This window comes from Periplaneta americana, chromosome 17 (assembly GCF_040183065.1).
Source record: "Periplaneta americana isolate PAMFEO1 chromosome 17, P.americana_PAMFEO1_priV1, whole genome shotgun sequence".
In the NCBI taxonomy this organism is placed as follows: Eukaryota; Metazoa; Arthropoda; class Insecta; order Blattodea; family Blattidae; genus Periplaneta; species Periplaneta americana.
In genome coordinates, this window is record NC_091133.1 from 8444626 (window position 1) to 8471394 (window position 26769).

Below are 26769 nucleotides of genomic sequence, written 5' to 3' on the forward strand. Positions count from 1 at the left end.
CTGTGCAAAATGTGTCTGTGCAAGTGTATCTGAACATGATTAGACGTGCACTGCTATGTTTGATAGAGAGCCACTTTCAACATCTTCTGTGAAAAGTGAGTTCTGTATTTACTCTATACGTACACGAGATAATTTTATCTGCGCCACTCTGTATATTGATATTGTCAACAATACTATTTAATCACTTTCCAGCATATGCACAATATAATTCGATAATCAACGGTTTATTTTGCAAAGAGTTGGAGATTATTTTACAATTTACTTCATACTTCCTATCAAAGTGAGAAATACTCGTAATAATTGTACCACCAACAACCAGTGCTTAAAAATAAACCACAGTCTGTCTTTCACAAATCAATTTTGTTTCAACAATAAATAAGTTTGAATATGTTTCTTTGCATCGAGTGTGATGTGCTTCGTCAGATCGACTTTGATGACATCAACAATGCTTTCTCTGTGAAGAAAATGCGAAGGAAATCTTTAAGCTTAAACAGTAATATGCATGTATTTTGATTCCAGTAATTTATCGTTTTCAAAATTGTAACATTTCATTTAAAACTAATTTAAACTAAACATGACCTGTATAATAGCTGTTCGTAAATTTTTATGGGAGTTGGGGTGGGGGTGGAAAATTTTAGCACTAGCTAGGGGCGGCAATATATATAAATCCGGCCCTGAGCATCACGTCATAAAATCACCTCGTTCTCTTTTTCCGGATGTACATAGAAGGTCCTTGTACTATTGTTTCCAATCTAAATCATGTAACATAATCAGATTCCTCTGTACCCTTTTACAAAATCCATATTACATCACAAAGAAACAGTAAAGAAACCAATTACAAAATTTATAATATAAAAAAAACGTTATGTTTTATTTAACGACGCTCGCAACTGCAGAGGTTATATCAGCGTCGCCGGATGTGCCGGAATTTTGTCCCGCAGGAGTTCTTTTACATGCCAGTAAATCTACTGACATGAGCCTGTCGCATTTAAGCACACTTAAATGCCATCGACCTGGCCCGGGATCGAACCCGCAACCTTGGGCATAGAAAGCCAGTTCTATACCAACTCGCCAACCAGGTCGACTATAATATAAATGAACAGATAGTAAATTATAGACAAAAATGGCTGGAACACATAGAGAGAATGGGCAAAGATAGATATCCTAAGCAAATTATGCATTACATACCTAAAGGGAGGAGAAATATCGGTAGACCTAAGAAAAGATGGATCAATCAATTAGTGCAACTAATTTGGAACCGCAACAATCCTTAAAAGGCTTAAAGCTTGGAGAAGAAGAAGAAGAAGAAGAAAAAGAAGAAGAAAAATTAATTCATAGTAGTTGAATGCTATAGATTCAGAATCCCCTATATCCATTTTTACAAATTAAACAATGACTTTTAACAAACCATTTGCTTTAAATTTAGTGGCGTTTTGAATTCAAGTTATATAAACATTAGAATTTATTCTTAGAAAGCTACATATGGGCATAACTCAAATAAGAACAAAATGGTCTTGAGGAGTTTTTGAATCTAGAGGATTCATCAATTCTACTCGCCAGCAGGGAAAAAACAACACTACTGAAATTATGTGTACATTAGACACACAATAGATCTCACGTTACATAGTGATGTATCAGAATACTGTTATCGGTAAACACATAAGCGCGACCGAAAACAATGACTTTCACTACAAGACTGAGAAATAAATTTTATGAAGGTACTGAATTATTTTCCCCAATAAAGCTAGCAGTGCTAACAATACAGCAAAATAAAAAATCATACGTGTCTGTCACATACTTCCTGTTAAGAGTTAGGTTAGGTTTGCAGAGTTCAGTTATTTGATAGAAGGCGAGCTTTCTCTTCATTAACAATGCTACAACTTTTCAAATGGCCCGACTTCTGCTAGAGATCACTGTAATAAACACGTCTCACAGAGCCAATCATAACACTTTTAATGGATGCTCGTACTAGTTTGCACACGTTCCTACAGGAACAACTGCTCTCAAAACAATCCAGGTAATATACAGTATATCAGTGACGTAACGTGGCTTCCGAAACAGGGGAAATAATCAAGATTAATTCAGTAATAATAATTATTCATAAAATTCTTTAAAATAAGGAAATAATTGTACGTCTATAATTTATTAATGATAGATATTTGAATAAGTATATATTATGCCGACTATTTTCAAATTAGACTTTAGTCATGTTAGCCTATTACAAATCTAATTTAATTTTATGGTTATCTATATCCCTTCGCTCATGTAGCAGTCATCTAATAAGGGAAGTTTTTGTAAATAAATAGGTTGTTGAATGTTTGAGAGGACATCTATTTATTCGGGAAGAACATTCGTTACCATCTGTAATATTCTACATGACTCTTGCCCTTAGCAGGAGCTCGCCAATGCAAACTGCAACATATTGTTGCTCTTACGTTTAAATAATGTTGGCGCTCTGGAGTGTGGCTAGATGGGCGGACAGAATCACGAAAGCATTTATTCGTATAATAATAATAATAATAATAATAATAATAATAATAATAATAATAATAATAATAATAATAATAGTAGTAGTAATAAAATAGTCAAGTACAAAGCATACAATGAACACAATATTTTTAGGTATACATATAGTAAGCAAAATTATGATTATCCTATATAGCTCAAGTTATCACATTATAGATATACCATTATCGGTATAAACTATTATGTATTATTATTATTGTTATTTCTTACTAATATTATTATTTTACGGTTATAACACAGACATATAAGTGACTACTACATCATAGTGACTTGAAGTCTGAAATTTTACACATTATCAAATAATTACAATCAATACCACATGCTGTCATTTATGTAGAGGAGAAACTCCCCAGCAACTCACTGGACAAGCAGGTATATTTGGAAGCTAACATCTCATATGTCGCACGCCTTCAAATTCATCCTGTGTTAGAAAAATGTACAAACACGAAATAACAAAACATAAGAAAAAATTGACTAGGTCCTATAATTATCTTTATTAGTACAAATAAAGAAATCCTTACTCTAAAAATAAAAGAGGAATCAGTCTACGTCCTCTCAGTCCACTCTCTCCCTTCTCAGTTCATTCTATGTCCTCTCAGTCCACTCTGTCTTCAAAGTCCACTCTATGTCCTCTCAGTCCACTCTCTCCCTTCTCAGTTCACTCTATGTCCTCTCAGTCCACTCTCTCCCTTCTCAGTTCACTCTATGTCCCCTCAGTCCACTCTGTCTTCAACGTCCACTCTATGTCCTCTCAGTCCACTCTCTGCCTTGTCAGTTCACTCTATGTCCTCTCAGTCCACTCTGTCTTCAACGTCCACTCTATGTCCTCTCAGTCCACTCTCTGCCTTGTCAGTTCACTCTATGTCCTCTCAGTCCACTCTCTGCCTCCTCAGTCCACTCTATATCCTCGCACTTCACTCTACGTCCTCTCAGTCCACTCTCTGCCTTCTCAGTTCACTCTATGTCCTCACAGTCCACTCTGTCTTCAACGTCCACTCTATGTCCTCTCAGTCCACTCTCTGCTTTGTCAGTTCACTCTATGTCCTCTCAGTCCACTCTGTCTTCAACGTCCACTCTATGTCCTCTCAGTCCACTCTCTGCCTCCTCAGTCCACTCTATATCCTCCCACTTCACTCTACGTCCTCTCAGTCCACTCTCTGCCTTCTCAGTTCACTCTATGTCCTCTCAGTCCACTCTATATCCTCCCACTTCACTCTACGTCCTCTCAGTCCACTCTCTGCCTTCTCAGTTCACTCTATGTCCTCACAGTCCACTCTGTCTTCAACGTCCACTCTATGTCCTCTCAGTCCACTCTCTGCCTCCTCAGTCCACTCTATATCATCGCACTTCACTCTACGTCCTCTCAGTCCACTCTCTGCCTTCTCAGTTCACTCTATGTCCTCACAGTCCACTCTGTCTTCAAAGTCCACTCTATGTCCTCTCAGTCCACTCTCTGCCTTCTCAGTTCACTCTACGTCCTCTCAGTCCACTCTCTGCCTTCTCAGTCCACTCTCTGCCTTCTCAGTCCACTCTGTCTTCAAAATCCACTCTATGTACTTGCACTTCACTCTACGTCCTCTCAGTCCACTCTCTGCCTTCTCAGTTCACTCTATGTCCTCTCAGTCCACTATGTCTTCTCAGTTCACCCTCTGTCCTCTCAGTCCATTCTATGTGCTCTCAGTCCAATCTCTGTTCTGTCACTACACTCTCTGTCCTCTCAGTCCACTCTCTATACTCTCTGTCCATTCTATGTGCTCTCAGTCCAATCTCTGTACTGACACTACACTCAATTCTACCAGTATCTGTCCTCTCAGTCCACTCTATGTCCTATGAGTCCACTCTGTGTGCTCTCAGTCCAATCTTTGTCCTGTCACTACACTCTCCGTGCTACCAGTCGAGTCTCTGTCCTCTGAGTGCATTCTCTGTCCTCTCAGTCCACTCTCTGTCTTCTCAGTCCATTCCCTGTTGCGTCATTGGATCTTTTTATATTCTAATTTTACGATAATTTGCATTTTTCTCATACGTGGAATGTTTATTATCTGTGTGTGTACCCATGCAATCGGGTAAATATATTGAAAAAAATCAAGTTTAAAACGCGAGTTCAATTAAGATGCATGAAGATTTTATATATACATGGTGCCTCGATTTGAACATCTCAACTGCGTATAGCTTAAAATATATTGATTATTATTAAACATCAATCTTACATGCATTGCTTGAATGCGTAAAGTTGAAAGAAAATTTTGAACCATGTAGATGCAATTTTACGACAGTGACCCTCTTTATTCCATTTTCTATTGTCTGTGCGCGCTGATATCACGAATGCACATAATGCAATAACAGCAATCTGGCGGTCATATTTGATTAGTTTTCGTGATAGTCTGTTAAAAATTATTTTCTGCAAAGTGATTATGTGTTGCAAAGTCATTAAATGAATTCCAATATAACCATTATTCTGATATTTTGTTTTTATTGTTACAATCTGTATGTTAATCTAAACGTTTTATATACTCTCTGAAAAGATTACATTTTCACATAACTGTGATTTTATATTAATTTATATGTATTTTTCGCTTCGTTTTTACATAGTAAATATATTTGGTCTGTTATATTTTTAATTACAAATAGAATACAGTAGAGCGTCTCGTTTAGGCACAGTGAAAACGTAAACAATGTGCAGGTAACGTGTGGGAGGAGGACGAGTCCTACGATGAACACGAGGGATGCACAAAGTTTTAGTTGCAACATTTATGGCGAAGCATTAATTGAAATTATATTTTCCAAAAACACACAAAAGAAAAGGAACTCGTCCACACCTGTGGAGTAACGGTCAGCGCGTCTGGCCGCGAAACCAGGTGGCCCGGGTTCAAATCCCGGTCGGGGCAAGTTACCTGGCTGAGGTTTTTTCCGGGGTTTTCCCTCAACCCAATACGAGCAAATGCTGGGCAACTTTCGGTGCTGGACCCTGGACTCATTTCACCGGCATTATCACCTTCATTTCACTCAGACGCTAAATAACCTAGATGTTGATACAGCGTCGTAAAATAACTCAATAAAACTTAAAAATTAAAAAAAAAAAAAGGAACACAATTTGCATAATATTATCATATACACATTTTAACAAAAATAAAACAATTGTAACGTTGAAATAATTTAATATAGGGGAGAGTCGGGTAGTATCGGACATCGGATAGTATCGGACAGTGCGTTTCTTTCATCTACCACCATATGGTAGTACCTGAATGACATGGTTACATTTCTCTATGCGACATAACAGAAACGTAACCATGTCAATCAGGTACTATCATCGTGTGGTAGATGAAAGAAATTCATTGTCCGATATTACCCAATGTCCGATACTACCCGACTCTCCCCTAACAAATCAAATTTTGCTACTCATGTGATGTTGCTTTCAAGCAGTATTTTTTACGGTCATGAATTTCATTCTCTGTATGACTAACATAATATCACCGTCTTTTGCGACCGACTTAACAAAACTACAGTATATTGCTCTGAATGTGGTCAGATACAGTGCCTGAATAAACTGAACTTAGAGAAAGGATAATTACGATTAGGAAATAGTATTGCCACTTCAGATCAATACACTGTAGTTTAGTTAATTCGACCAGAGATGACGGTGATATTACAGAGAATGAAATTCATGACCATAAAAAATGCTGTTTGAAAGCTACATCATATAAGTAGCAAATTTGATAATCCATTTTGAATCTTGCGTACACTACTTTTAACACTTGAATATAAGTAATTGATTAACTAGCGGACTTACTCGTGTTAATTAAGTAAGTTTGTGCGGCTTACAGCTGTTTCGGTGATTCATCACACCATCCTCAGAGCCTACTAGATCTCGGCGTCATCTCGAACTTCTCTGCCTGTTATGTGGGTGCGTTTGATTCCTGAAAGATGTTGAAAAGTGGAGTCAAATAGTGTGTGTGTACTGGAATTGATCTGTGTGTTGAGAATTTGATCGGGATGTGTTTTAGTGTGTTTGTATATTTCGTATTGTTCTCGTATGTTGACCTTTTGGTTCTTGGGTTGTATGTGTACGATTTTCATGTCCGCATTTATGTTATTGTATGTATAGTTAGCATTGGTTATGTGATCGGGGTATGTGGATGTATTGTGTCCTCTGGTTATTGCTTTAATGTGTTCTTTGTAGCATGTTTGGAATGATCTGTCTGTCTGTCCAATGTAGAACTTGTCGCATCTATTACATGTGAGTTTGTATACATCTGTGTGGTCGTATTTATTTGTTTGTGTTTTTTGTGTGTTGAGATGTCTTTGTAGTGTGTTTTCTGTTCAGTATGCTATGTTGTATTTCTGCTTTCTGAATGAAGATGCACAACACACACTCTATTTGACTTCACTTTTCAACACCTTTCAACAATCAAACGCACCCACATAACAGGCAGAGAAATTCGAGATGACGCCGAGATCTAGTAGGCTCTGAGGATGGTGTGATGAAGCACCGAAACAGCTGTAAGACGCACAAAATTACATAATTAACACGAGTAAGTCCGCTAGCTAATCAATTACTTACTAGCAAACTTGATTTGTTATATTGAATTATTTCAACGTTACAATTGCTTATTTGTTAAAATGTGCCTATGATAAAGTAATGCAACTTGTGTTCTTCTGTTTTGTGTGTTTTTGGAAAATATAATTTCAATTAATGCACCGCCATAAATGTTGTAACTAAAACCTTGTGCATCCCTCGTGTTTATCGTACGGCTCGTCTCCCGCACACGTTACCTGCACTTCGTTTACGCTTTCACTGTGCCTAAATAAGACGCTGTACTATAATTACTTAAGGAGCTTACAAAATTGTAGGAACTTGATCAGCTGTACTTCACCCATTTATGTATGATGCAATTTAAATGTATAGCGTTAATACGAATATATCAATGCATGGTATTACTAAATTAAATTATTATACTTAAAATAAAATTATTTTTAACAAGTTCTTTATGTTTATGGGTTATTAACCCTTAGGAAGTAGAGCAGTGCTGCCTAACATTAGTACTCGTCGTGTGGGGTGTTACTACAGCTCAATTTATAGGCATACATAACTTTGTGTGGATTTAGTTAGCAAAAATTGGTAATTTTATAAATTCCAAAAATCTAACACCCAGCAAACTTTGCTCATCAAATCATCTTCATTCTCCTTGCACACTTTCAGAATTGGCCTAAATTTACATATAAATGGGACAATTAATTATACTTGAAAATAAGACGTATCGAAAGTAAATCGTGTCATTTAACTCTCTGTCACTGTTATGACCATCGAACTTACGAAGCATTTCTCACAAGTCGACAACAGTACCTATTGTATTAAAACCGAATGGGACAAAACTGGCTGTTTCTAGACTAAGTTTAGCCTGATATTTTTTAAAGGTAATCAAACACTTTTATGAACTTCATACTCTTGAATAAAGATATACATACAGTGACGATGAGATAAGGTAGGCGCTCAATTACCGGAAAAGAATTCGTTCGTTGCGTTCGTATTTTTCTTATAGTATCGCTCACTTGTCTGCAATTCCAAATGAATCATCATAATAGTGTTGTACTTTACCCCTAGAGCGCATTATTTCATTATAGTGTTCAGAACTCAACCTGGAAAATAGAGGACTTGATTGAAAACTCTGTAACTTAATTAACTACGAAGGACACACCTTGTTAATTTATAATTTTCACAATTTCATGCCATGTTCTTTCTCCATATTACATTGCAATAATTCTAATTTGATAAATTATAAAGCTCTTCATAGTGTTGAACTTAATAAAATAAGCTTCGCATCATCCATTTCAATACACCTTCAATATTACCGCGACTGGTGGCTAATCGATATATTTGCCATGACATTCCCTATTACGATCTTGGACCGTTGAGAATTCTCTGGGAAGAATTCTGATTGGAATATGGTCATGCGAACAGAAGCGATAGGACCAAGTGGGCGATATTCGTTTAAAATAATGCAAATAATAAAAATCCGAACGTGCCATATGGATCCGTTCCAGTAAGTAAGTGCCTACTTTACAGGCCGATTGGGTGCGGCTGAGTACTGGCAGAATCGATTCGTTAAGTCCATATAAAGCCTGTGCATGTAGCCGCTTGTGGTCAGCTTGAGGGACTCTTTGTCAGAAAGTTGCTGTGGTTGGGCGTGTGTGTGATACTGCGTGCGTTCGCTGTGTGTGATCTATGTGCTAACAGTTCTTGTTCTTCATTCGTTGTGTGTGATCTGTGTGGCAATAGTTCTTGTTCTTCATTTAAAAGAAAATATCAGACTAGAAATAGCTGAACTCACATCTCTGCATATGCCAACCAATATATAAATAAAAATACTAACCTTATGTGCAGCGAACATAACTACGGTTGAGGATGCTGCAGTTCCCCAGTAAGCAGCCAAGATCAGCCGGCCCGTAACTAAATATCCTCACTATATGTATGTAGTAAAGCCTTAAATTTGCCAGCTGATATTCACACATTATATTAAAACTGACCTACTTGTAAACACATCACTTTTTAGCTTATCCTTCTATGTGAAACATATTCTGCTAATAACAAATGTGAAAGACAATTCGAAAGGAAATTCTGTTTTTTAAGACTTCTCGATCCTGGAAAACTAATTCCACGAATTTCCCCTTTGTGTAAGCGGACGAGATTCTTGAGATGTCCCGCTTGTGAAAAACCAACTAACATTTGAATTCCTTTAGCGTGCGTGAATCTGAGTATGTCTGTTTAATACTCCCGATTCTGAGAAACACTTTCCACACACATTGCATTTGAATGGCCTTTCGCCAGTATGAATTCGAACATGTGTTTTCAATACAGACGATTGTGAGAAACACTTTCCACATACAACACACTTGTACGGTCTTTCGCCAGTGTGAATAAGAACATGTCTGATTAATGTTGACGATTGTGAGAAACACTTTCCACATACATCGCATTTGAATGGCCTTTCGCGAGTGTGAACACGAATATGTCTGTTTAAAACTGAGATTTGTGAAAAACACTTGCCACACACGTCGCATTTGAATGGTTTTTCGTTTGAGTGAATAAGTACATGTTGATCTAAGTTACCTGATCTTGAAAAAGACTTTTCACACACTTCACATTTGAATGGCCTTTCGCCTGTATGAGTACGTGCATGTCTCTTTAATTCTGACGACTGTGAGAAACATTTTCCACACACATCGCACTTGAATGGCCTTTCGCCTGTGTGAATACGTACGTGTATCTTCAAATTTGCCAATTCTGAGAAACACTTTCCACACACCTTGCATTTGAATGGCCTTTCGCCTGTGTGAATGCGTACATGTGAGTCTAAATTCGATGATCCTGTGAAACACTTTCCACACACTTCGCATATGAACGGCCTATCGCCTGTGTGAATGCGTAGGTGTTTCTTTAAATGTCCGAATTGTGGGAAACATTTTCCACACACCGCGCACTTGAATGGTTTTTCGCCTGTGTGAATTCGAACATGTCTGTTGAAATCACATGCGCTTTTGAAAGACTTCCCACATACATCGCATTTAAATGGCATCCCATTTTTGTGCAGGAGTGAATGCCTCCCTCTATCACTCACTTTCAAGAAACACTTTCCACACCCATTACATTTAAGAGGCCTTTTCATTGTGTGCATTTGAAAATGAAGTTTCTGAGACTGCTGTGTTACAAGAACTTGGCTGATAGAATTACGGCTCATATCTGTAATCTTTGGACCATCTAGTGTGTGGCTACCACACTGTACTAATTTGTCTTCTACATGATCAAAGCCGACGTGCTCTAGTGACACACTCTTCTCAACACGATCCACAATGCTGAAATGGATATAAAAATTAATCTCTCCCCACTATATACAATGTGAAGAGATCAATATATATTAAGCATTACATGAATATGTATATTCCGTATTTATAGTTGGCATCAGCTTACTTAATACCCTAAGGGTAAAACACAACCATTTTTCCACTATTGCTAAATATGCTAGTGGATTATAGTGTTTTCTAGCTCTCAGGTTGAATTTTCTTTTACCTACTTAGTTTCGAATTTCGGGTACTGACTAATATTACAACTGGCAGTTATTTTATAACTGTTATGTTGGCAGCAATGATTTCGGTTTACAGTAAAGCAAACTGATGAAAATGCAAGTAAATAAACACATTTTTAGGTTAGGTCTCATGAATCATAAACTCTTTAGTCAAAGCAATAAATTTCATGTTGCCTGACAAAATAAATTGTATTATTAGATCATACTAATCCTAATTACCAACATAATATGCGAGAAGTCCAGGAAGAAAATATACTATTTCATAAATAAATTATTGAACCATTTAGGAAAAACCTCGCAACATGAAGATGAGATGTGGTAAATAAGCAAGACATTGTTATTATTAACACTATATTATTATTATTATTATTATTATTATTATTATTATTATTATTATTTATGTACGTAGCATTGTGATTTTATCCTCTTTGGTGATATCTGGTATTAGTGGGCAACACTGAAGAGACGGCCAAATTGGCCTTTTAGGAACTACTCTTATGTGATCCTCACTATACTCACTTCTTTCAGCTGAATTCAGACTCCACATTCATGGCACACATTAAAATCAATGGCGCATTACTTTTGTGTGTTTAACGTTCCAGGTGGCCCTCAGCACTGTTCAGGTTACTTCATTGCTCGTCATTCCCCACTTTTCCTCACATCGCTTGCTTCTGTATTTTTTTAGGCATCGTTGTTAATAGCATTAAACACTCAAAAATGAGTTGTACTTGACCAGGAGATGGAAGATAAAAACGAAGGCTGTGGAATGAAGCAAGATGCAAGCTGAAAAATCATGAAAATCAAGATGCAAGCTGAAAAATCATGAAAATAAGCAGAGTCCAGGAGAATATGGTGTACCAGAAACAACATTCGCCCCAACATGGCGCCAACACAGAATGCGATATGCAGTGTTAAAGCGACGAGGAAGAATTTCATTGGCCCATGAAAGGGAAGGCATTCTCAGGTAGAAGTTTTCAAAATTCATATAGCAAAGTAGGAAAAATGGACTCCTTGTGACTGTGACACAATTAGAAGTGCTGGTAAAGCTAATTGAGGTGACTACTACCCGTTGTATATCACGGCAAATGTAGAGAAGTAGGTAGAGGGTAAAGTAAAATTAAGTTTGGCATCAGCTTGCAGCTGGGCCGTATATTACCTAGTAAAAATTATGTTATATTTCAAGCTTTTAAAAACTGAGGTGGGCATTACATTCGAGTAAATATTTTATATTCTATTCGCGCATATCTACTTTAAGCTGCGGAATCTGTGAAAAATACTTTCCAATCACTTCGCAATCAAATTGCCTGTCACCTGTGTGAATGCGTATATGGTGCTGCACATTTATACCCAAACAATTTTTATAACAATTTGACGAGAACCCAATAGTTGTAAGGTCTTATACCAAAATTAATGCCAAATGCTCTTTTAGACTTTTTCAATGCTTGGACACACAGATACAGATGGGTCGAAAATGACGCATTGGGAAAATTAGGTACAGTAATGCCAAATAATACTCAATCTACTTATTTATTTTCACATCCTCATAGCAGTCATTATAGTTCATGCAGTATAAAGAGTAATGCAATATTTCATGTATGTTATAAAAAGAAGAGAGGAATGTGGTTTTCAGAAAAACACTTTCATGTAGGGGCACTTCACATTAAGCGCATGCCTTGGTTGTTTTACTGCAACATCCTGCACATCTGTGACTAAGTTGCCATGCCATTCATAAATTCTCTACTATCATCTCTCACAGATGGAGAAATATGTTATTTTATTTGGTCTGTGTAGTGTTGGTCCTTCTTGAAGGAGAGGAGTGCAGTATTTCTGTTGTGAGACTCGAACACAGCTTCTCCAGAATATAGACATGTACAGTACCATTTGTTGCCCTGGATTCCAATATTCTATAGTCATCTGAAATGTTGTTGTCCATTATGTCTGCTTCCCCAATATTTCGGTTGTAGTTGCAAATAATATTACATAGAAGTACTTCTATCCTTTTCTTCTCATTGAAAAAATTATTTGCCTGCCGAATAGGTACAACTGCACTTTGATTGGATAACACTGTGACCATAGCACTGTCTTTCCATTTGATACTGTCAGCTAATTGTGGAATGGACATTACGTGCTTTTAGAACTAGAGGTTATCTGTTTATGTACGTATAGTAACATCGCACCACTGATAATGTATTACTCCCTCTCGCTGCAGCTATTGCAGCTGCATTTTCCGGCGCTCGGTCTCACTCAATCCGAGCCTTCCAATCCTAACACACCATCAGTAAATTGTTTGCACAGCGACTTGTTATTCGAATAGCATTTTAATATCAACACAGTTCTACGTAAAACATTTCAAAGAATATAATGATATTTCTTTTCCCCCTTTTTAAAAGTAGGCCCCTGAGATATAAAAACATATTTTAAAAATACAACCCCCTAAAAGGTTCCCATTTTATGTTTTGATTGAACACTAAAAATTAGTATATACATAATACTGTAATTATTGCACTTTAAAATGATATAAATATAGAATTTCTACGATTTATAGAATCTTCAGTATAACCATTTTCATAATATGTTGCACCCTAATTTACGGAAAAATTAACTAAAATTGACTAAATAATTGTGTCAGCCCGAAAAAATTACACATGGGTTATTTAATTTAACCATTAGAATGTACATATAAAAAGAATTGGAGCAAATACTAAGTTGACACGTTTCGTAGGTGTTCGATTTGACATGGAATGACTCATATGTGTAAGAGTTTTCGTGTAAGTGTAGTGTATGAAATGAATGATGATGATGAAGATGAGGAAGGGAGAAGGGGAAACCCAATGCCTGCTCATAGCCTACACCTGTCCAGTAAGAAAATGTTCAAACTCAGATCAAAGAAATGTGTACTCCCTGGAACAAGTGGCATGCACTCAGTTTGTGTTTATGTTCATCAGGAAAATGTTAAATTAATGCTTGATGGAATTAATAATATTATTTATAATATTCCTTTTAAATTTTTACCATTAGCGAATACAAATAACTTAGCTATATTTTGTACTCAAGGCACCAACATGCAAAAGTGGTACAAGGTATCTTACAACTTCATTCTTTTGTTCCACTGACACAATCGCAGGTCATAATAAAGAACTATTCATTTCAAAGTGAGAGTAAAGTAGTGGACATTGAATAGAATTGATTGTAGCTGATTACTTTTAAAAGTGCAGTGTGTGTAAACTGTAGTTATCATTCTTATAAGTGTATAATTTACAAAAACAATATTTAAATACAGTACTATATTACATAAATTACGTGAAAGAGTGACAGTCTGACCGTAAAACAGTGTAAAGTGGTCACACGACTCTCATCCAGAGCTGCACCTGCACATCATCTTGCAACAGTACTTATGCAGCCCGCGAACTCAAGATGCGGAGCTTGGTGAGTCATTTAATTGATCCTCAACGGCTCAGAGTAGCATTGTGATTTTTTTAAGGCTGGTTAAAGTAAATTAAAGATATTTAAGAATTTTTTTTTCTATACTTTTAAAGTAAGCCGCTGCCATTAAAACATAGTTTTATGTGTTTAAATGTTTTTTAAAACAATGTTAACAAACATGTATATTTTCATATTATTATGCGAAGAACAAAGTATGTACTGTCACCTTCAAATTGAAACAAAGAGCAAATCTCTGTGATGATTATTAGTGGAGATAATCACGTTTAACAATAATGATGCACGAACTATTTCAGAATATTTGATAACATATATCTACTACAATAATCGATATAGACAACAATAATAAAACACGTATTTATATTTTCAATCCATCGAATGTGTAAAATTTGTTTTATCTAAATCGGAGACGTGAAAGTCAATTCTAGTTTAAATTTGTGCGATTTGACGTGGAATGACTCATATTTACCCTAGTACACGACGTAACTCTCTACAGATACACATCATGTACAGCGTGGATCGTCAAAGTGGTGTACAACTAGAAAATGGATCCCAGTTCTGCCATCTATCCGCAATATACGAAACCCTAATCACGTAAAATGGATTGGGTAGATAATGAATACATACTGTACATGCATACAAACATGATTTTTAATTTTATCCATAACAACTTCTAGATGGTATTCATGGTTTTGTAGATTACATATATTTCAATGTCATTTTTATAGATAGCTGAGCATCGGACTTTGTTCTTCTCTTTCCTAGTTTGTGTATTTGCGTGCGTACAAGTTAGTTAAGTATTGTGAGGCTGTTTACCTGCTTCCAACTAATTTTACACTGAAACATTACATTCTGAAATGTAAGTTCTGAATTATATCAAAGTTACAATCGCACAGGAGGTTTGTATAATCATGTTCCAACTTTATAACGTTTCAATTTTGCAGATCGACCGTCGCAAAGAATGGCCACTTCACAAGGGTCGTGCTTGAATCATCGCGACGTATTTTGCTATATTTGTGGGGATTACGCACTTAAAGCAAGTAAGGAATCTATTGCCGAGTTTGTGTACACAGTATATCTACGTTATTCTGGTGTCAAGCTTGGAGCTCAAGGGAAGCCATGGACTCCCAACATTGTATGCAAAACTTGTAAGCAGCATTTGCACCAGTGGACAAATGGAAAGAGACGTACCAAGGGTTATTTTACATTAATAGGCATCAATCGAAATAATCGTGATAAGCTGTAACATCTTGATCTAGCTTCAGCTATGAGACAAGTATGGCAGTCGCATCTGGTACCTATTCCACCTTTACATGAGCAACCACAGATCTTAATAGATGAATCTGTAAATGGGGACAGTGATTTTCAAACTTCACATTGTGAATCCTTTCACCAGGATCATTTGAGTAATCGTTACGTACCGGTACCCATTTCATGATACTTTATTAGTCTATCTAAACACAACTTATGAAAATCTGGGTTTCACAGATTGAAGGGCTGTAAAATTAGAAAATAAATCTTGCTGAGAATCTAAAGCAGTTTCACGAAACAGATGTTTATTTATTGTTTTATTTTATTGGATTATTTTACGACGCTGTATCAACATCTAGGTTATTTAGCGTCTGAATGAAATGAAGGTGATAATGCCGGTGAAATGAGTCCGGGGTCCAGCACCGAAAGTTACCCAGCATTTGCTCGTATTGGGTTGAGGGAAAACCCCGGGAAAAAACCTCAACCAGGCAACTTGCCCTGACCGGGATTCGAACCTGGGCCACCTGGTTTCGCAGCCAGACGCGCTGACCGTTACTCCACAGGTGTGGACGCGAAACAGATGTAGTAAGTTGAAAACAGTTCTCAATGACGATTGAAACTTTATACTGTTCTTTGTTCTCATTAGTTCTAAACGAAGACCCATCCTTTCTTTATGATTCAAAATGGTGTTCCCAGTAAATAATAAAAAAACAGCTATTTCAGATACATTTGCCTCCATTTCACAATATGAAAATCTAACAGGGAACACAACCTAAAACCGCAGTCAAATATGAACAGAGAGACGAAAAGCTCCAACTAGCCTCTGCTGCAAAACTAACACAACCTATAAGTACAGAAGTACACATGCGCTAAAATTATCGCAACTTCCGCAGCACACGAATTGTGCAGTACGAAAAACAGCAACTAGCTCAATGCACAGGGAGTGCACCCTCAGTAGTAATGTTGCCAATAAAAAATAGTGACGGAACAGATGCATTATAGGGACCACACATCACACATTATATACAAAAAAAGGTCAGTGGAAGTAATTGTTCGATTAGCGTTTATAGTATTCGATATTCGATAAGGATTAAATGCAACCAAATTAGAAAAAATAATGTAACATCCGTTTTCGATCAAACATAATAATTTAATAAATGACTGGAGACATTTCCCAATTGTCAATAAGGCATATTGAAGATGTACACTACATAAACATTTCCTATTTTTCAGTACTTAATAATGACAAATTAAAGAAATAGAGAAGATATAGTTGTAGTTGTTAACAATGTATACATAAAGAATTACACAAGACAAGGTTCATTTTTCTTTAATCTTAGAATAAAGTTGAAAAGAGTATACAAGAAAAGGCACATTTCCAGTCAATAGGTACATTTAAATGAATACGCAAAATACATTATTTAGTTGTTAAGCACATTTAAATGAATAAGCAAGACATATTAATTAGTTGTTAATATCGATAATGTAAATATAAATAAGTAAACAAGATAACGTTCATTTTTCATGCAGTAGTACTGGTATTAATAAATCAAACTGAAGGAGTACCTGTACTTTTTGTTCAACTTGCTTTTCCTTTTGTATTTTGCATATAGTTCGTTTATATATATCTACCATACGAACAGCTCATTCTGTAGGTTTACTGTGTGATACCTGAACATCTTCCTTTTTCTCTAAATGGCAACATTTTATAACTCCGTACAGAATGAACCGTAAGTAATGTCATTAATTTCTGAGTCATTTCATAGAGTGTTTTCGGAAAGCCATTGATTTAATTCCCAATACGCTGAGTGAACTTAAAAAGCAGTGTCTTATGGTAATAAATTACTGAAAGACTTCTAGTTTTTTTCTTTAAATGTGTAGAAATTTGATCTGAACAAATGTAACTTTTCGTTCTGCAGAGAAATTTTACAATGTTGCATTTGATTTCCCCAAGCGTAAGGTGAATGTCAAGTAATCTCCAGCAAATTTTCGACCTCATCTCGCCAAATGCCATCTCGCTATCACCATCACTTTGTTCTGTTGCAAGAGAATCATTTCGATAAACTAATGCGAGTACCTCTCTGCCAAAACTTCATGAACTCGTTCTTTTTTTCACATTTTTAAAATGAAATTGAAGGAGTACCTGCACAAGGAAAGGTACAGTTCCAGTCAATGGAGACAATTCACGAAATACATATACATTTTTAGTTGTTGTTACTGATAATGTTAACATATATAAGTACACAAACCAAGGTTCATTTTTCATACTACTGGTATTAAAAAATAAATTTTCAGTCGATAGACAAAATTATAGAAATACATAAGGGACAGATTTAATTATTAAAACCTGTAATTTTAATATAAATGCAAGTACACAAGTCAAGGTTCATTTTTCATAATTCCAGTATTAAAAAATAAAATTGAATGTGTACCTACACAAGAAAAGCCACATTTCCGGTAGTCAGTAGACAAAATTATAGAAATATACAAGAACAGATTGTTTTGTTAATACTGGTAATGTTAACATAAATAAGTAGTATAGTCACTCATAACGAGTGCACCTCTGCACATGTGTGGACAATGTGCCAACTGTCATACATCTATGACGCAGTGCATGAGGGTAGACCCAAGAAGTGGAACTTAAACTGAGAGGATTCGATCTGACATCGGGATGGGAATCCGGTGTGGCTTGTGGATAAAGCATCAGCATGTAGAGCTGAAAACCCGCATTCAAATCTCGGTGCCAGAGAGAGTTTTTCTCTGTTCCACTCTTCCATCATCATAAATAAGAGGCCTATACAAGACAAGGCTCATTTTTTTTAATTATTAAGGGAAAATTAAAGAAATACACACTTTAGTCGTTAACAAAGTCACAATAAATAAGTACACAAGACAAGCATCATTTTTCCATTAATGATATTGTCTCTTAAGTAACATCGACTTTGGTTATATAAAAATGTTCACTTTTCGGCGAGATGTCTTATCCTGCGATGGTATCAGTTTCTGCTTTCTGATGCAGGAAGTGGGCCATGGACTGATACAGATAAGGGTAGTAATCTGAAGGCGCAAATTCAGAGCTATATGACAGGTGTGGAACTTTTTGAATCCTCGAATTTCTGAATTTTTTCCACGGTTGCTCGAGCAATATGAGGTCCACATTGTCCTATTGTAAGAAAATTCTATTTCGATAAACTAATGGCGAGTACCTCTCTCTCAAAACTTAATGAACTCGTTCCAGCTGTCGAGAATAAAAATCTGCATCGACTGGATGTCTGTTTGGAACAGACTCACAGTGAATCACATCTTCACAATTCCACCAGATACATAACATTACTCTGAAGTCGAACTGATTTCGTTTTAACGATGGCTTTGGCAGGGTGATGGGGATCGAGCCACTCTTTTCTGGTGTCAGGGTTGCGGTAATATACCCAATTTCACCACATATGAAAATTCTCCTCATAAATCTATGGGTATATTGCAATAAAACTCACGGAGAATACAAGATGGACATTCCCAATAAGTAGGCAAAATGAATGGAAAATACAAGACACATCTGCAGTTGTTGATAGTGAAAACAAAAAGAAATACACAAGACAAGCCCTATTTTTCATCATTATTTTAGGGAGAAATTGAAATATAGTTCTTTTATTATATCTCCGCCTTTGTGCAAATCACACTTTGCGGTGAGGGGAAACGGATATAGCAGAAGTTTGCAATATTTTTTAATGATCTGACGACCAAGACCAAGATAATGTAAGCTACTTCAAATTTACTGGTCACTCACTGGCAGAAATATAATAAAAGAACTGTATACAAGATTAGGCACAATTTCAGCCAATAGACAAATGAACTCTCGACAGGCAAAATTAAAGAGGAGTGCTCTACACAAGAAAAGGCAAATTTTTAGTGGTTACTCCAATCAATATTTGAAATAATTTGAATTAATTTTGTTGTAATATCTTCTCCAGTGCTTCTGATTTTCTTCGTAAACATGTAGTTTACAAGATAATTCACAAAATCCTTTTGCCTATTGTATTCTGGTAAGGAAGCTTTAACATGCCTTCAAGTGTGCTTTCTATTGTATTTGTATGAGCACCTGTAGCCTCGTTGACAAATTCGTATTTGTGATTGACAGTGAGATGTTGATAACCGTGTTTCGATAAATTTTGATATCCTTTCCAGCAATCCGACATAATTTGTGTTCCTGGCGCAATCCATTGTTCGGTAAGTCCAATAAGAGTGTCTTCACATCTGTCATGCACAGCTACCAGAAAACAATTTCCACTTCCCCTCTCGAGTCCACCAAAAACCCACTGTCCTTCCACAAAATGACCTCGACTGTATTTCGTTTTACCAAATTTTGATTCGTCAATCTAAACAATTTTACCAATTCCTCCAATTTTGTCGCTATGTAATTCAATATATTCAACTATTACTTTTTCAATAAATTGTTTCCAGTCAGTGACTGTATGGCTAGACAAACAGTATTCATTCATAAGTTATGTATTAGCATAGTCATGCAGTAAATCATAAGTTAACAACATAATTTCTGGCATTGTCAATTTGCTCAGTGCGAACCAGGATGTATGTCTTATTGATTTCTTAAAGCCACTAACCCTCTTCATTATTTTTTTATTACAGCACCAAATGTAACCGTCTCTTTTATCACTGCTTTTCTTTAAAGTCATTTGAACATTTCATTTTTCGCATATCATTTCATTCTTGATGAGAAGACAATCACACAGAAATGCATTGAATAAATTTTGATTCATGATTAAGTACATTAAAAATGCTCTATTTATGATGCCATATTCACCATGCATAGATTTGCATTTCATACCTAGCAGTCATTTTTTTCTTTGATCAAATTCTGATATTTAACTATCACTGCCGTTACTTCCATTTTGAAATATAAGTCAACAATATGAAACTATAAATTTTGTAGTTGGCAACATATTTATACTGATTGTAACAACGATACATATCGATAGTAACATTAATACCATTCAACCAATCAGGAGGTTGGCCCCTATAATGCATCTCTTCCATAGTGACGTTATCGTACCCTAAAAGAGATCATGGTTTTCAAAGGACAACAGAATAATAAAGTAGTAGATATAAGTAGGAGTTGTAGTGTGTTACTTCTCATGGTCATGATTATTTTAGTGAATTTTAGTACCAAGATATATTGAGGCGCTAATAAGAATAACCATATAAGTATAGTAGACCAAGAACAGTCACATATATTAAAAAATTCAATCTCTAAGTCGTCATTAACCGCAATTCTGAAAGAATGGAACAAGCAAAACCAGCTGAGTACACTTACCTCTCAGTCAACACTTCATCCTTTTCTGAAGATACTTCCACTTTCTGTTCCTGCTGAACTCTGTCCACATCCAACGAATCTTCCTGGAAAAGTGGGTAAACAAAGAAGAGTACATTAACTGACCATATGGGTCAGTGGTTTCCTATGCCACACACCTCATTATTCAAACCTAGTGAATCTAATCTAACTTTTCGGTAAGGTTGTAAAGTATATTACATAAAATCCATTGGTTCCCCGAAACCACATTGATTTATTCGTTCATACATACTTCCTTAAGTTCAGACTATTTGTTTGTATTGTAAAGCATTGGAATCAATTTCAACCTTGAAAATATGTGCATGTTATGTCTAAATGACCTGCAAAAACGTAACCAGAATTTACAACAATATTTGAAGTAAATAAACAGTAAAAGGCTATACAGTATATTGAATCATTAACATATTTCGCTGTTGAAAGTTTTATTACCTCAAGAAGTAGAGTATCTAACACGACTACTTCTTTTGACATCAGACAGCAGAAAATTAAGGTTTCGCCACCACACTTGCAAATTAATTTGTAATATAGATTGTTCCTGCAAATTCGGAAGATTCACAATTCCAAATGAATTGAGGTATTGAACCTGGAATTTGTCCTCATTCTGGAAGCTTGTAAAATGATTTCGTGGCAAACACAGAAAATTATGGGAGATCGAAGTCTGTAGAAAACGGTGTAAAAGACGATCTTATAATTGTAACTCCAGAACATTATAAAAAAATCGGAATATGGAAGGTGTGATTGAAGTTGCCAGGGGACTGCAGATGAGCTCCTCATCAGTGTGGCATATTTTCACAGATTTGTATATACGGTAACAGAAAACATCCACCTTTGTATAAAGAAAAAAACAATAAATAATAATAATAATAATATCCTTATTCTTATTACCATTATTATTATTATTATTATTATTATTATTATTTTTTTTTTTTTTTTTTTGTTATTAATATTATTTTCTACAAACTCACTCAGTAACAAAATTAGAGAACTTTTAAATCCTGTACATGTTTTGTATAAAATTTTACATCTGTTTGAACCCATTGTTCAATGTCTAGCATACTAGTTGTTAAATCAGTAACAACAAGAACAGGAAAAATTTCGTAAAATTAAAAAAGAAGTCTGCTTCTATGCACAATTGTCTCCGTGCATTTGAGATAATTTTCTGTTCAATATCAAAAATATATATTCGCGAATTATTATTTTAATTCAAATCTAAAATAAAACCATCTAATTGTGAATATTATGGAGACGTTAAAACAGTTAATATAATTCGAGACTGTTAACAGGTCTGACACACTCAAAAATACACTACTACTATATATGTATATTGACGAGAACACTTACATTAACTTCAGTTTTCACTATAGGAAAGCTAATAGGCATTGGTGTGGTGTCTTCAACCTTTATCTCTGATTTGATATCGTAATTCTGGTCCAAGTATTCTCTCTTCATGCCCATCAGTTTCAGATGCGATACATTCCCTTCCTACAGAACAAAAAGACATCGTGAATAATTTTATTAGCTATTTTAGAGATTACTTGATGTGTAACAGTTGCCAATCGGGTTTTGCATGGCAGTCATTGATTAATGTGAATCATAGTGTGCACGTCAGTATCAGAAGCAGATGTAGTTTTAAACTTTTCCACATATTTAATTACAGTCAAAGTTTTACTTGTCAATAAGTGGTAGCATGTACTCCATAAATACTAATCAAGTGAGTGAAAAAAGGTTACTGCTGTAGGACATCAGAAAGCACCTTACCTGAATACAATCATGTCTTAGAAATTATAACTCCAAATAATATGTTATCAAGTACAGAGTAAAATCTCTCTCACATGATATCCAAGTTCATCTAAGTTTCACACGGATGTACAAACAGAACAGTAGTTGAGTTCTTCAATACAGTTTGGGAGAAGGTTGAATTAATAAAATGTGGCTCTGCATTACTCGATCATAATGCAGGGTGAACAGCGATCACACAGACTAACTTAACTTCGTGTGAAAAGGCCAATTCACAAGGGGATAGTGCTTGAAGCAACTCGAGTTTCCTTCGACTTTCCCCATGTGATATGGTCGAGACAGTCAAGCTGTGACTTGGCGGTCAAGCAGAATTTGAGTTGACGAATCGTTAACTTTTACGAGTATGATCGACCATGCCGAAATGTAGTAATTATACACCTGGTAGTAGCCCTTTAATGCACCTCATTAAAGTACACCTATTCTTCATAGTTCAGTTGTTCAGCCAATGAGGAAATCACCATTGTACCATTATAAAACCGCAAGTATCGATTATTCTCGGATATGCAACTGAAAGACAATTAGCGAAACGTCACGGAGGTTGGGAATCCAATACTGTCGCAGAAGGTTATGTTCTGTTAATATAATAATTAGCGTTAATTGTAAATAATATTCAAATAAATTCAATCTGTCATCTCGTTTTTCAATTCTAAATCAATTTCCAGGTTATATCAATATTAATGTTCATGTTATTCTCTAGATTATATCAAGGTCAATGACATTCGTTCCTCGGAAAAAATCAATACTTTCGCGTCTGCGCACATCTCACAATTTAGAAGGTCAGTTCCGCTCTTCACTTAGATAACCATAACATGAATACTTATGAATAATTTCAAATTAGAAATATAGTCAAGCATAAAAAGTCGTATGAAACTTGCCTATAATGGTAATTAAGACGCTCGTATGAAAATTATGAAACTCGCTTGCGCTCGTTTCATAAACAAACATACTAGCGTCTTAATTACTACCATTATAGGCTCGTTGCATAATGTACTATTGTGTCCACTTTTCCATTACGTGATCAACTTGACTCCACCACTTTTCTCGTGTGAATGCTAGCTTGTAGCAGCTTGCAAGCAGATATTGTGGATAGTGTGCATGTATGGTTTGTTTAAATTAATCGCTAATTAATTTCGGTATCGAATTTGAAATTAATTTAACTTTCACACCCCACATTTTAACAATTACTAATTCTGCTAACAAATCACTTGGATTTGTAATTCGGAATTATTCAGGCAAACACCTGTTTTAGGTAAAGCCTACACCTGGTTAAAATCCAGTGGAATATGCTACTATAATTATCTGGAATCCTCGTTGCAAAAACAACGTTCATTCTATTAAGTTGATAGAGAACAAATTCATTAGGTTCCCATATTATAAGATATTCAAAATAGTACTTTATCCATTCCAGTTCCCAACTAGATTATTGAGATGAATTTTTGGTTCCCATACGCTCAATGACACAAGAACGATTTACTCGCTGATATTTCTCAGGAAATGAACAAAAATAATACTGATTTCCTTGAAATACATACTCTAATTCCACTTTAAATCTCTCCAAATATATACAGGAGAAATTTGGTGTTTAATATCTCTAAATCGAGACAAATATCAAAACCTTTTTCTTGTTTTGGTCCAGCGATTAATTATCGATTTAGTAAATTTCTGATTCTTGAATCATAATAAGCAATAGCTATTTCATGTTTTAATTTCTTTTCTTTCTATTGCTAATGAGTTGCATATTTTGGTACCTGTTTTATAACTGCTGTCCATGTGAATCATTATCAATAATTATAAATTAAATTTATGTAAAGAAGGTGCATTGATGGGCATCTAGCCTGTGTACCTACTTTACCGTAAGTTATAATAAATAAATAAAAATAAATATATAGACCCTATTTTTAGAAATGCATGAGATGTACGAACTTCCGTGGAATATACAGCACGAGAAAACTTCAATAATAATAATAATAATAACAAATTAACATTAAACAAGAGTTTTTGGCCGCGAAACCAGGTGGCCCGGGTTCGAATCCCGGTTGGGGCAAGTTACCTGGTTGAGATTTTTCTCGGGGTTTTCCCTCAACCCAATATGAGCAAATGCTGGTTAACTTTCGGTGCTGGACCCCGGACTCATTTCACTGGCATTATCACCTTCATCTCATTCAGACGCTAAATAACCTAGATGTTGATACAGCGTCGTAAAATAACCCAATTAAAAAACAATTAAAAAGAGGCAATTATTTCAGAAACTTGTTACGAAACTTAAGTAATATACAAGTTTAGAGGCTTCAAGCACTTGACTCCTGTAAACTATACTCCTGTGAATTAGGCTAAAGTTTCTTCCCATGAGAGTAGAACCATTTCATAATGCCAGGCCAAATCATGACGCCACATATCACACAGCAACAGCATGGGACTCTAATTTATTCTACTGAATAGAACGTGTGAAATATATGCTTTTGTGGCACTGTTCGACAAACACACAAAGAAAATACATAGTAAGACTTCATTTACCTCTGATGAAATCTTATTCTCTTCCATTTTGTATGTGTTATCATGTGGTACTAAGCCCAAAGGATCATCCTCAGGAGTCAGGGTGCATTTTTATCAAATCCATTACAACTGAAAGAAGAGGTTATGTAACTGACAATGATTAGGTGAGAAACACTGCAAGTTACAACGATCAAATTCGAATCGCACTTCCTCATACACATTTTCAAAGAAGATTTTATAAATTATTAATATAACTCGTAGATTTCAGCTGCAGCACTATGAAGCAGAAATCGTTTAATATCACAACGACACTTCAACAATGTACAACTTTTCTTGCGAGAATAAACGAGGATACATAACCTGACAAGCATACCTATAGCGTAAGCCGTAAGCAGTGGTTTGACCGTTCAGTGGTAAAAATTCAATACTTTTATTTTCGTTACTTGAAATAAATAGAATGAATTACAGGGAAACAAGGGGAGGCTTGGTAAAAACCGTAGGACTAACTGCTATAATAACAGAACCTTTCAAATAACACTGCGCAAGCAGACTCTTGCATAAGTGTGTGCATTTCATCTTATTATTATAAACTAGCCGTACCCGTGCGCTCCGCTGCACTCACTAGAAATAAATATAAAGTAATTACATAATTAAAATAAGACATTTGATCCAGGGAACATTCGTCTTTGATAGAGGGATAAATAGTTTATTATGTTAATTTAAATTGTATTAAAAAATTAACATGCGATCATTTTGATCCAGTCATAAAAATTATTTTAGGAAATACAGGAAACGAATTCCTATCAAGTTTTCTGTGCATAAGAAGCTATTTTAATCTTACCTGTCCTCGAATCACTCAGAAGTTACTGTAATAACATTATAGCATTATGTCCATCTAGAGAAACTACACTTTCCAATGGTGAATTAATAATTAATTATATAAATCGGTTAATTTAGCTTCCGATATTACTTCATACAAACACAGAAACATTCTCTTTAGGCTACCGTATGTTTCATAGCTTTCGATTGTTGTTGTCCACGGTCCCTTATACATGAAGTCATTTGTTTCTTATTTCATTGCACCGCCTTAGATGGCGTTGTTATTGCAATTTTGAAACTCATTTATCTCATTAAATATCAGTCCTATCAAAATTTTGCATGGAATAAAACTTATCGAAAATTATTTTTAAAGAAACTTTTGTTATGTAATATTTTTCATGATAATTAATAATAAGGGAGATATTTCGATTTATTTAATTCAAGTCCCCTTATAACTCCCCTTTTAAATAAAATGTTTTGAATGCCATATAGCCTAAATTCTAAGTTACAACGAACTTAATTTATATTCCAATTTTCATATAAATCGGTTCAGCCATTATCACGTGAAAAGGTAACAAACATCCAGACAGACAGACAGACAGACATACAAACAAAAATTTCAAAAAAGCGATTTTCGGTTTCAGGGCGGTTAATTATATATGTTAGGACAAATTATTTTTGGAAAATCGAAAATTACCAGAAAAATTTCGGCTACAGATTTATTATTAGTATAGATATGAGGGCCAGTCTAACCAACCACAGATAACAGTAAGAACCACTTTCTAGGTTTACTTCCTCAGTCACAAGGATGCTGATATTTATTCCTTTGTTGATAATTAACAATAATACGCCGTTGCTTCACAATAGGATATGCGTCAAAATGTGGAGTTTACTGTACTCTATCGTAAGAAAATGCAATACCGGTATAATTTTGTATCGCTTCACCTTCTTGTCTTCTATAACTTCATTTTCCTTTATTTTCCGTCTCTTTCTTAATCTGTT

General features: G+C 35.4%; 1 protein-coding gene across 1 annotated transcript in view; it reads right to left on the minus strand.

The window, feature by feature from the left end:
* LOC138693388 (zinc finger protein 493-like) overlaps positions 1–25235 on the minus strand; it is a 63319-nt gene extending 38084 nt beyond the window's left edge. Inside the window, exons 1-4 of the mRNA XM_069817310.1 lie at positions 24970–25235; positions 22000–22140; positions 20623–20705; positions 9267–10374 (exon numbers count right to left, since the gene is read on the minus strand). Of these exons, the coding sequence (XP_069673411.1) occupies positions 9267–10374; positions 20623–20705; positions 22000–22140; positions 24970–24996 (1359 nt within the window). The 5' untranslated portion in view covers positions 24997–25235. The remainder of the gene's footprint in view (positions 1–9266; positions 10375–20622; positions 20706–21999; positions 22141–24969) is intronic.
* Positions 25236–26769: the final 1534 nt, after the last annotated feature.